Source organism: Sarcophilus harrisii, chromosome 4 (assembly GCF_902635505.1).
Source record: "Sarcophilus harrisii chromosome 4, mSarHar1.11, whole genome shotgun sequence".
Classification (NCBI taxonomy): Eukaryota; Metazoa; Chordata; class Mammalia; order Dasyuromorphia; family Dasyuridae; genus Sarcophilus; species Sarcophilus harrisii.
Window position 1 is genome coordinate 27,088,689 of NC_045429.1, and position 12,593 is coordinate 27,101,281.

At 51.3% G+C, this 12,593-nt stretch overlaps 1 protein-coding gene across 1 annotated transcript in view; it reads left to right on the top strand.

Annotated features, from left to right (window-relative positions):
- Positions 1-12,593, top strand: part of TRABD2B (TraB domain containing 2B) — a 198,640-nt gene that overhangs the window by 148,122 nt on the left and 37,925 nt on the right. The window contains exons 5-6 of the mRNA XM_031968552.1: positions 10,905-11,257; positions 12,391-12,528. Coding sequence (XP_031824412.1) covers positions 10,905-11,257; positions 12,391-12,528 — 491 coding nt within the window. The remainder of the gene's footprint in view (positions 1-10,904; positions 11,258-12,390; positions 12,529-12,593) is intronic.

Genomic DNA, 12,593 nt, shown 5'->3' on the forward strand with positions numbered 1-12,593 from the left:
CTCTTCCTTCCTCCTTCTCTCCCTCTTTTCCTTTTCCCCTCCCTCCCTCTGTCCCTTCCTTTTCCCCTCTGCTCCTTCCCCACCTCTCTCCCTCTCTTCTCCCCTCCCTCCCTTCCTTGCAATTCTCAATTCTCCAATTATAGACAGAGTGACCCGGTTCTTATCCCGAGACATAAATTGAATGCTGACTAGCAATTAGGAGACTTGGATTCTGGTCTTGGTTCTGCCATGGATTCACTGTGACTTTAAGCTCATTACTTTTGTTCTCTGTTCCCTCATGTATGAAATGAATTCCCGGGGGATGGGAAATAGGGTCATTGACTCCTAGACTAGTTCCTACCACTCAGTCAACGTAGGACATGCTTTGTGCTGCTTACTGCGGGCAAAAAACATCCTCGTCCTAGCTCTGACTGGCCCTGAAGGAACAGGGGTGGGGGTGGAGGGAGGGGGAGAAGGGTAGCTTCTTACCAATTTCCCAAACCTGCCTTTCCTTTTTGGTGTTAATTTTCCATCTGTGGGGCCATCACCGCCTCTCCTTTTTGTAACGTTGGCAGCTAGATGGGTGGGAGCTCATGCTCTGGACTCCAATGTCAGATTCCTGGTGGCTGTGAAGCCCTAGGCAAGCTATGTAATCACGATCAGCCTCAGTTTCCTTATCTGTAAAATGTTAGAACCCACCTCCCAGGATTGTGGTGGGGATCAAACAAAATACTGTGTATAAATCTCCGCCACCCTCTAAGTGTCACAGAAATGCTGTAACCATGTAAGTACTCTCAGTCTGGTTATTATCGTGTGGAGTTGCGGTGCTCGTCTATGACTTTCAGGGCAGATCTCAGTTACCAGACCCGGGTGCGTCCCCCACCTCTCTCCAGTCCCACAGCCACTGCCCTCTTACTACCCTGCCCAGGTCCATCGGCCCATTATAATGCCTCCCATCAGGCTTTCTGGCCTTGGTCATCCCCGCTCCTCCAGGCGGGCTTCCCGGTGCTCAACTCAGACCGTGGAGGCCCTTGTTTCTCACAATGCAGCAGATGCGGGGTCTGGGTGTCCAGTCGGTGTGTGAGATATAATAGTGGGACTCTCTGCCCCCGTGGCCTGTGTACCCTTGCTCCCATCACGGGACAGCCTGACGCTGATTCTACTTCTTATCAGGGCTGATAGGATGAAAGGGGGGTTTAAAGCCAAGGGGCTACGAATACCATAAATAGCACGTTCATTGAGGACCTTGGGGGGAGGAAGGGGAAGGAGCTAGAATCCTGCCCCGGATTTGGGGGGGGGTGAGAGTGCCGGCCGCCCCAGGGAATCACAGCCACCAAACCTCCGGGCTGGAAATGACCAGAGAGGCGTCTTGTCCTGGGCACTGAGCCCTGCCTGGGACCAAGGGGAAGAAACTAGGAGGGAGGAGAAGAGTCAGGGCCCTTGGGGATCGCCGAGGCTGCCCCAGTCCTGTTCTGCAGATAAGAAAAATGGGGACCGAAAAGGAGGGGGAGAAATTTGGTCCTCCTCGATCACTGAGGATGCCACACTTTGGAATCAAGTCAAGGGAAGTAGTTTCCAATTAAGACCCATCTAATTGTTCTGTTGTTTGCCCTTCCTTCTCAGAGAAGGCCATGAGAGCCACAGGAATTGGGTATAAGTGCGGCAGAGCTGAGCAAAGTCCCGGTCTCAGTCTCCTCCTCCAGAGCCATCAGGAGGAATCTGCCCAATGGAAAGCTGAGGTCCGTTACAGCAGAATCCTCACCAGATCTCCTCGGACCGAGTCCAGAATCAGGCAGGGTTGTTCCAGGAGGGCTGCTTGTAGGAGGAGGTCTCCTCAAGTGACCGGGATTCTTGGTAACCCTCTGCAGAGTTCTTAAGCATTTAAGCAGCCCTTGGGAGGATACTTAAGTAAGTATTTAAGCAGCCCTCCACAGGGGTCTTAAGTACTTAAGAACAGAACAACAGCAGGCTGGGGCAGCTAGGTGGCAACATCGTGCACAGAGCACTAGGCTTAGAATTGGGGAGCCGGACCTTTGTGAGTTCAAATCCGGCCTCAGACGCTATGTGCTTGTGAACGAGTCACTTTGCCCTGTTTGCCTCCGTTCTCTCAAATGTCTAAAGAATCAGAGAGGAAAATGGCTGACCATTATCTTTGCCAAGAAAACTCCAGGTGGGGTCACGGAGGGCCAGATGTGATTGAGCGTGACTGTCCCCCCGTTGGGGCTGGCGACCAGGGCTCCTCAGACACCTTCCCTGTGGCCTCTGACATTCTCCCATTCCTAATGGGCCCCCATGATTCTCATCCACCCTCCCCCCGCCACTTGTCCCCGGCAGCCTCTTTCACACATGGTCCTGTTATGTTTGCTCTCTCCCCCAATGAGGAGCTGGGAAGGGGTCAAGTGTCACACAGTTTTATCTGCAGAAATAGGAAGGAACAAACTACCCACCCCTAAAGCATTTCCCCCTAGGAGAGACTGTGTCAGCTGGAGCAGAGGCATGGGCCAGCCTTCTTCAGAATGTCTCAGCACTCCAGGAAAAAGCTCACCCTCCCTCTAGTTACATGCAGGATAGCATCCCCCAAAGGGGGGAGAGGTGAGCCTCATCACATCCCACCTTGGGCTCTTGTCCCTGGGTGAGCCTGAACAGATTCTTTCCCCTCTCTGATCATGTTTTCCCATCTGTAAAATGGGTGTAATAATATGTACACCAGCCTCATCTCTCCGAGTTATTATGAAAAAAACTCTGTAGGCCGGAAAGACAGAAACTGAAACTCCTTTTCTCCATACAAAGTCCTTTTCTCTATCTTAGAAGTCCCCCTGCTGATCGCCTCCTGACCCCTGGGGAACAGGTGCTTTGCCGGCAATCACACAGTTGACAAGAGGCGCCAGAATCTGAACCCAAATCTTGTCATTCTAAATCCAATCCTCTTCCCACTATATCATAACTGTTTTATTTGATGCAGTCAGAGAAGTATCCTCCCAGATCACAGATGTGGAAACTGAGGCTCAGAGGAGGGAAGGGATACACAGGGGAATCTAACTGGGCATGGTACAGCTGGGTGGAGAGCTGGGAGGAGAGCGAAAGGGAGAAGGATCCGATACTAATTTCAACCAACTTCTATTGGAAAGTCAGTGAATAGTCAATAAACATTTATTAAGTACTTACTGTATGCCAGGCATTGTGCAAAGAGACACTCCTTCTACCATAAATACTCTGATGCAGTGACACTGCTCTCCTGGCTATTCCTTGCACAAGACACTCCACCTCCTGACATTTGCACTGGCTGTGCCTTGTACCTGCTATGCCCTCCCTCCTTATCTCTGCTAAAGTCTTGCTTAGTCCCACCCATAATCCCCCTTGACACAAGAAGCCTCTGCCAGCCTCCCTCAGTATGAGTGCATTCCTTCTAAGAGTGTCTCCAATTTGGCACAGGAAGAATTGAATTGGGTGTATTTTAAAGCAGCAACAACTATTATTACTGCACCACCATTACTTCTAGTACTACTATCACTGCTACAACTTCTACTTCCACTACTACTACCAGTGCTACTATTATTACTGCTGCTGCTATTACTACTATTACTATTATCACTACTATCACTCCTACTACTACTATACTATTAGTACTATCACTACTACTACTACTACTACTATTACTGCTATCACTACTACCACTCCTCCTACTACTATACTATTAGTACTATCATTACTATTACCACTCCTATTATTACTATCGCTACTACTACTACTATTACTACTATCACTATTTTTACTACAACTGCTACTGTTATTGCTGCTACTATTACTACTTTGGTCTCTAGGTATAGAGTGGATTGAGTATTGGGCTTGAAGTCAAGTAGATTTGAGTTCAAATTGTGCCTTAGATACTCAGCAATTAGGTGGAATTCTAAAACTCCTTTATTTGATCATAATCTATTGTCTCTTTCTGTCTCTCTCTGTCTTTCTCTGTCTCTCTCTGTCTCTTTCTCTGTCTCTGTTTCTCTCTCTCCATCTTGCGAATCCAAATCATGTTCTTCACCTAAACTGTGACTTCCAGTCTCTTGACCCCACAATTCTTTTCAGCCCTGGCCCCACTCTCTCCCTTTCCCACACTGACTGCCTGCTAAGCCAGTTCAGTTCTATCCCAGTTCCTTCTCTGGAATCCATCACTCCATTTTAACCCCCACCCCCACCAATGATCTTGCCCTGTCAAGCTTCAGCCTTGGATAATTCTCACTGTTAAATAACTTCCCTCTTATTCCTGTGCAGCTGAATGAAGATGGGAAAGAGCCCCCAAACCGGGCTGCTTGGGTCTGTTCCAAATTGATGTTGCATAATCTCAACTGGGCTCTCACTGTGGCAAGGCAACTTTCTTACACTAACCCTAATTCACTCAGTGCCCTGCTTACCATGAGAGCAATTCACACCTTTTCATCCATTTCCAAACATCTCAGTTGAGAACCTTGCTCCGTATTTCACTGGAAAAGATAAAGAACTCCTTGTTCCTCCTCCTCATCTACCTTTGCTTCGATGCTTTCCCCATTTCCTGCTTCACCATTAGCTCACACAATGAGATGATCTTTCCACTTGCCAAGGCAAAGCTTCCTACCTGCAGAAGACATCCCATTGCTTATTATATTCTCCAGCACATCACCCTCTCTATCATCTGGATCCCATCATTTATCATCAGTCGTTCCCTGTCTTCCATATGCTTTCCTGCTCCCTGTAAACATGTCCGTGTCTCCTCCATTCTCAAAAACCCTCGTCTCCACCCATCCATCCCTACTCCCTCTCATACCACATTTTTCCTCCCTTTAAGTTCCTTTCTTTTTTAATTTAATAGCCTTTTATTTACAGAATATATACATGGGTAACTTTACAGCATTAACAATTGCCAAACCTCTTGTTCCAATTTTTCACCTCTTACCCCCCCACCCCCTCCCCTAGATGGCAGGATGACCAGTAGATGTTAAATATATTAAAATATAAATTAGATACACAATAAGTATACATGACCAAAACGTTATTTTGCTGTACAAAAAGAATCAGACTCTGAAATATTGTACAATTAGCTTGTGAAGGAAATCAAAAATGCAGGTGTGCATAAATATAGGGATTGGGAATTCAAAGTTCCTTTAAAAGTCCCCACTCTCCTTCCTTTTCTCTCACTCTCTTCCTAACTCTCTCACTTTGACTTCTCACATTATTTGCCTTCAAACGTTCTTTCCGAAGTTACTCACAATCTCTTAACTTGCAAGATTCAATGACGGAAATTTCCTCCGGCTTCATCCTTCTTGACATTTCTGCCATCTTTGACACTGTTAATTCTTCTCCTGGATGCTTTCTTCTAAGTGTGGGGGATTCTCTTGGTTCTCTTCCTTCCTCCCTGTCGCCTCTTCAATCTCCTTTGCTTGATCTTTGTACGAGTCAAGCTCATTCATCATGGACATCCCCCAAGGCTCTGTCCTCCATCAAACTAAGGACTGCATACCATTTTTTACCTGATGATCTCACCAGTTCCCATGGATTTAATTATCATCTCTCTACAGATCTTTCCCTGATCTACCTATATAGCTCAAACCTCTCTGCTGAGCTCCCAGCTTGCTTCTCCAGCCGTCTGTTGGACTTCTCAAACTGAATGTTCTGTAAACAACTCATGTTCAAAACTGAACGTGTCCTTCTGCTTCCAGTCCTCCCCCATCCTAACTTTCTTAATATTGTGGAAGGCACCGCCATCTTGTTTTCTCACAGCCCCTCCAGCATTTGTTATTTTCTGGTTTTGTTCAGGTGGGTATGAGGTGGTACCTCGGTGTTGTTTAAAATGGAGATTATTATTGGGAATTTCTTGAGACTCCAACGAGGTAATATTAGTAAAGCACATATCCCAGTGGCTGGCATTCAGTAGATACTATATAAATGCTGATTTCCTTATTTGTGATTTAGAGAGTTTTTTCATATTGCTGTAGATAGCTTAGATTTCATCCTCTGAAAACCGCTTGTTGTGTTCACCATTTATCAATTAGGGAGCGCCTCTTGTTTTTATGAAGTAGACACTTCCCTCTATATCTCAGAAATGAGACCTTTAGCAGAGAAACTTGCTGCAAAGATTTGCACATCCCCCGCCCCCAATTTCCTTCTTCTCTTCTCATTTAAGAGAACAGCAGCATTTTCTTCATTTTATGTACTCCAAAGTGTCCCAGCTCTTGTGACCTTCTCTATCTCATGTTTGGTCACGAATTCTTGCTGTGTCCTCCATCTGGAAGGTAATGTCTTCCCTGCTCCTTTAATCTGTCGCTGATGTCACTCTTTCTGGGAGCTGTTTGGAGCTTCTCTTGGTAGAAAGTGAAGATGAGGTGACCTGAGAGGGCTTCCACTCTTCTACTCTCTCTCCCTCCCTCCTCATCTTGCTGTTGTGGAGAAAGTAGAAAGCACGCTGGGAAATCACGGAATTATGTCTCGTAACGAGAAGGAACATCCGAGCTCCACTGGCTTGATCTATCCCTCTCTGGTGCATCTCACCACGGAGGAGCTTAGAGATCACTTGCTCTAACCCCTCTATTAGGATACTGAAAGCCACTGAGTGGAAGTGAGTGGCTCAAGTGGTCACAAAGCAAGGCAGGGTCTGTGGGGTTTCCTTCCCTTGGGGGTTCCTCCTCCTGGCCCAGTTGCAGCCCCTTATATAACCTATATCCACTTCATGAAAACGGGAACGTTAGTGATGGCAGACTTGCTTACATGAGCGAACATCTGTTTACAGAAACTTTCAAGTGTTTATGTTCACGCTCCCATGTGTCCGAGGTCCCAAGGCCGCTTCTCCTCTTCTTCATTCTGTGATTAATTGTTCCAGTGGGATTATTCTGCCTGACATGGACTTAATGGGCCAGCATCATTAATCCCTTCTGAGGTTAACCATATGTTTGGACATTTTTAAAAAAATAAACCATTAGTGGGCTTTCTCCCCCTCCCATGGCCAAGAAGTCATGGTCCCCAGGGAATAGGGTCAGACTTTGGAATGGGAGCCCTCCCAGCATCTCAGAGTGGGAAGGGACCTGAAGGACATTCAGTCCAGGCCATTTCTGAACAGGAATCCCCTCTCTAGCAGCCCCATTAGTGACTGCCTAGCTTCTGTTTGAGTATCTCCACGGAGGGGGAGGATGCCAATCCCATAGGATGCCCATCCCCACATAGGGAGAACTCTCACGATCAGGAGGGTCTTCCACGATTTGGGCATGTGCTTCTGCTTCCCGTTAGAGTGGGGGCCTGGGAAGCAAAGCTCTCCTCTAGTCCATCAAACACACTTTAAAAATCAACAACCAGGATGGTCGGATCTGGGATTTTCCATCTATTTAAGTCCATTATGTAGCAAAAGGATGAGATCTGCTTCTGAATTGGGTTCCACTAGAAAGCCCACGTGTCTCCGTGACTTCAAGACGCCATGTTAACTATTCTCTGAACAATGAGTCAGTTCCTAGGACTCTAGGTCCTCGATCTGGATGGGGAAAGGGCCAAAAAGGAGAACTCTCTGCTTTTATGTGTGAGGAAAGTGAGTCTGAGAGAAGTGAGGGAGGATTGGTGCAAGGAGAGAGGGCCAAAGGGAGCTCTTCCCACTTCCTCTTCCGGGGTGGGGAGGGATGGACGTGGCTCTGGAAGAGGAGCCCCTGATGCCCCAAGCGGAGCCTGTGATGGAGGCCCTGGCCCCTGGACACCTTCAGGGAATCTGGGACAGAAGCGGCTGGAGAAGCTGCGAGTTCTTTCCCCTTCTGGAGAAGACTTTATCCAGTGCTATGGAAGGGACGGCGGGGATGCTGGGCCCCACAGTGGGCAGTGCTCCCAGTCCCTCTGAGTCCGTCCTTCCACAGAAGGGAGAGCTTATCCCGAAAGCCCGGGCTGGGGAGGGAGAGAAGGCTGGGACTGGGGAGGACACGGCTGAAGTGGGAGGCCTTGCACACCAAGGCCAGGGCGGAGGCTGCTCTGCGTGGACAAGGGCGGAGGGCTTCTCACCTGTTCAGTCGGGGAGTGTGGTCATGAAGCGGGGGCAGGGAGGGAGCTCCGGAAGCTGCCTTAACATCCTCTCAGACTCTGGGCAAGGCACTTAGCTCCCTGAAGACTCAATTCCTGAATCTGTAGAGTGTTGGTAATGGTAGCTCTTAGCTCTGTCTTATTGTGAAGATCAAAAGAAATAATCTCTAAGTTGCTTTGAAAACCTAAGACCATCCCACCCCCGATTTTACTCTTTAGGGGAGGGAATAAGCATTTATGTAGCCCCTACTACATGCCCGGCACAGCGCTTGGAATTGCAGATGGTACCATGTTGAATGCTAAAATGCCATCTAAATGGGACATAATTTTATTATTATTATTATTAAAGGGAGCACAGGAAGGGTCGAGGGCAGCTGGAAATCCTGGGCTAAGGGGGAAAGGGAAAACTTAAGAAGGGGAAAAAGGATGAAAGACGGAACAGGAGAAGCAGAGTTCTAGGCTTGGGGAAACTGAATCAGTTTACAGAAAGGAGACTCACCCTCCCTCCCCCTTCACTCCCATCCCCATCACTCCAGCTCAGCCATTTGTCTCCAGGATGGGGACTTGGGTCCCGGTCAGATGCCAGCTGGGGAGCATGATGGGATCATTTGTGGAAAATGGCAGTGAGTGTCTGCTCTGATCAGTTATCCCTGCCTCACCGAGGGAGAGCCTTTTAAGCCCCTCCCAAATCTAACGTCCTTTATTGTAAGCCCCCTCCCAGCCCTGCCATCCCCTGTTCTCAGGCTCTTCCCAGCTATCTCTGCTCTGTTCCCAGCCCCCTATCCTCTCTGACCTTCCCTGTCTGGCTCCGTGCCTCAACCTCAACTCTCTGACCTCCTCTCCCTCTGCCCCGGGATCCCCAAGTTCCCCCCTCTCCCGTTTCCCTAAGAAAATAAAGGGGTCAGTCCTTCTTCCCTTCTTTCCTCCCTCCCTCCCTTCCTCCTTCCTTCCCTTCCTCCCTTCCTGTTTCCTCCCTCCCTCCATTCCTCCCTTCCTTCCTCCCTCCCTTCCTTCTTCCCTTCCTCCCTCCTTCCTTTCTTTCCTCCCTCCCTCCCTTCCTCCCTCCCTCTCTCCCTCCCTCCTTTTTTCCCTCCTTTCATCCCTCCCTCCCTCCCCTCCTTCTTCCTTCCCTTCCTCCCTCCCTTCCTCCTTCCCTTCCTTCCTCCCTCCTTCCCTTCTTTCCTCCCTCTCTCCTTCCTTCCCTCCCTTCCTCCCTCCTTCTCTCCCTCCCTCTCTCCCTCCCTCCTTTTTTCCCTCCCTTCGTTCCTTCCTCCCTCCCGTCTCTGACCCTCCTCGGCAGTCCCTGCGCAGCCGCAGCCGCTGGGGGGCCGCCGAATTAGCATTTGAAAGGCGCCCCTGCATTAATTTCAGACGGAACATAAATACGGCTCGGGCCCCTGTTCCCGAGGAGCCCCGAGTCCGCAGCTCTCCCCAGCGGAGGAAACATGTGCGGGGGATTAGGGACAGTGAGGGAGGCTTCGGGGCCTGCCCTGGAAATATGTGGCCGCGCCCCTCCTGCCCCCACCCCTATCCCCCCCACAGGTCTCCGGCGCTGCCTCCCAGCCGCTCTTAATCGCCCCATTGTTCCTGTCCCTGGCACAAACCCCGTCTGGGGAGTCCTGGAAGGGACCGGCCTTGTTTCCTTCCCACTCGGAAACAGGGACTTCTGGGGCCCGGGGCCCACAAGCAGGAGGCGAACCTCCTCCTGGGGGAGGAAGAGATCTCAGAATGTGGAAAATGACTGAGCTCTGGGGGACCTTAGAATAGGGGATGCCCAAGCTGGGGACAATCCTAGAGAACTTCAGTCCAACCCTTTCATTTTACAGATGGGAAAACTGAGGCCAATTCAGGGAAAGCTGCTTGCCCAGCACCCATTGGCAGAGTGGGGACTTGAACCCTGGTCCTGCTGCCTGGGGACAGAACTTTGCTTGAAGGATTGGAGGCTCAGAACTCAAACTTGCACTGTTGTATCTAAGACTGGATTGGGGATAAAGTCCGTGCCCTCAGGGAGCTTACAGGGCAGGGGAGGGGGCACAGGGGCCCGTCCAGAATTTGGGGGTGGGTCCCAGGATAGGGTGAGAAGGGGGAACCACAGGGAGGCTTCCTGGGAGAGCTTGAGGAGAGTCAGGGCTCCCGCTGGGACCGTGAGGGGCTTGGGGGGTCGGGAGAAGTCTGACCCAGACATGGGGGGGGGGGCTGCTGGGCTGCTGCTCCTGAGGGAGCCGGGTCAGCACTGGAGCCATGGGAAGGGCCTGGCCTGTCTCTATAGGAGGTGGCCCCATCCTCGCTGGGCCCACAGCCAGCTCTGGAGACAAGCACAGCATTCCCAGGGGGCATGAAGGCTCCCCTCATGCTCGCCGGGGAGTCCCAAAGACTTATGTCCGTGGGCCAGTCCCTCCCCCAGAGCCCTCCAGGCTCTCCCTCCTCTGCAGGCAGGAGGCCCTGGGATGTCTGGGGTAGAGTCCCAGCTCGGAGGGGTCCCAGCCGTCTGCTCCTGCCCCCTGCACCGTCCCTGAGTGGCCCTCAAGCCTCCGGGCTGGAGACTCCTTGCAAACCGAGGCAGAACTTTAGCCCTTTGGATGCTCTCATGATGAGGAAGGCTCTTCCCTTGTGTCCATCCTCAGTTTACCTCTCCGGGTATCCTGACTCTCACAAGGAACCAGAAGAATGAATCCTTACCTTCGCCCTTCGAGGATTTCCAGCATTTCTCACACGAGTCGTCTTCCCGAGGACTCGGATTTCAGCGGGTCTCTCTCTGCTTTAGGAAAACCTCTTTGCAGATTAATAGTCAAAAAACCATCTCCCTTTAGCTCAAACCCAGCTAAGCCGGGCCCTCTGGGACACACACACAGACCGCTAGGAGCCCCTCTAGGAACTTGCCCTGCCCTTCCCTGGAATCTTCTCAGGCCATGGAGCATGGAGAAAGGGGCTCCCCCCTTAGCCGCCTCCGACTCATCCGCCGAGGTTGGGCTCAGTGCTGCTGGGGAGCACGGGGACAGAAGGAGGAAACCAGGTCTGGAAGGGCCAGAACATGAGGCCCGGGCCCGGCTCTGGGTGGGGCTGTGGCAGCCGGCCATCCTCAGCCAACTGGCCCCAGATCTTGGAGTTTCCTGGAATGGACAATCCGCCAAAAACACAGGCCTTGGGCCATCCCCCTGCCAGCCCCTCGGACCATGGCACCGTCCAAAGCCAGTCCGGACCCAGGAGGACCAGATCCAAGTCCTTGTCCTACTCGAGACCGAAATTATTATTGAAAGAAGTAATACCAGTTCCTACTAACGGCAACGCTTTAAGCTTCCCAATAAGTGATGTGAGGATAAAGAGGCATATTCTCCTTGTTTTACTGAGGATAAAACTAAATTTCCAAGGGGGAAGGACTTGCTTAGGGTCACAGAGTTCCAGGCCTGGAACTGGAACTTGAACTCAGGTCTTCTGCCTCCAAATCCAGGGTTCTTCCTGTGCTAACCACAGGGGCTGAGACGCCTGGGACCCCGGACATCTTCTGACTTTAAATCTGGCATCTTTCCTAGGTCAGAAAGCCCAGATTACAAATTCTAACTTAGCCTGGCATTCGAGCCTCTCCGTGCACTCTAAAGTGACCCAAGGGGCAGCTCTTCCCTAAGTTTGGCCTGGAAAAATCAGCATTTAAGTGTGTAGGGACCGGGGAACAGCATGACCAGTGACGAGATGCAAGAGCAATAAAAGGAGAGATGGGAGGAATGAATCCCAGCCAAGCCCAGACCCTGTCCCCGGGGCTTCTCCAGGAACTGGCAGGGCTGGTCTCTGAGCCCCTGCCAGTGCCCTATAGACACCGTTGGAGAAAAGCGCCATCAGATTGGACAAAGGCCAGTGTTCCCCCAGTTTCTCAATAAAAGGAAGGGTCAGAGTCTGCCAAAGATGGCCCAGTGGGCTTGCCTTGGATTTCTGGCCCGATTCTAGAATGTGCCATTAAAGGGATGATGGGTGAGGGTTTGGAGAAAGGGGCTTCGTCCACGTGGGGAACCAAGGGACCCAGGATCTCACGAAACAATAGGGAGTCATCAGAGGTCTTTGAGCTGCATCTGGAATGGAAAACTGCCCCCCCCCAAGTAGTCCCAGTCTGGAAGGAAGCTGGGGCCTCAGCATCCGAGGAGGAGGCGGTGGTCGGGGCCTTTCTGGAGGAGCTTCCCAAGCTCCCCTCTGGAAGGCTGAAGCCGGGGCCTGAGCATCCAAGGAGGCAGAGGTTGGGGGCCTTCTGCAGGAGTTTCCCTAGCTCCTCTCTGGAAAGCTGAAGCTGGGGCCTGAGCATTGGATGAAGTGGTGGTCAGGGCCCTTCTGGAGGAGCTTCCCTAGCTCTCCTCTGGAAGGCTGAAGCCGGTTCCCAGGTTGTCCATGGGCTCGCTCCTACTCCAGTGCTTCCTGGTGCTGCCCCTGGGACCTCAGGCCGGGCCGAGAGGCCCAGGGCCTGGCACCCTGATTCCGGCATGCTGCCCGGCTGCCCCTCCTGCAGTCTCCAGGAATACTGGCTCTGCAGGAGCAGCCAAGGCCCGCGTAAATATTTGCTGCCCAGTGTATACAGCCCAGGGCCTGGTGTTTTCCTTGGCAGGCCCTGAAAG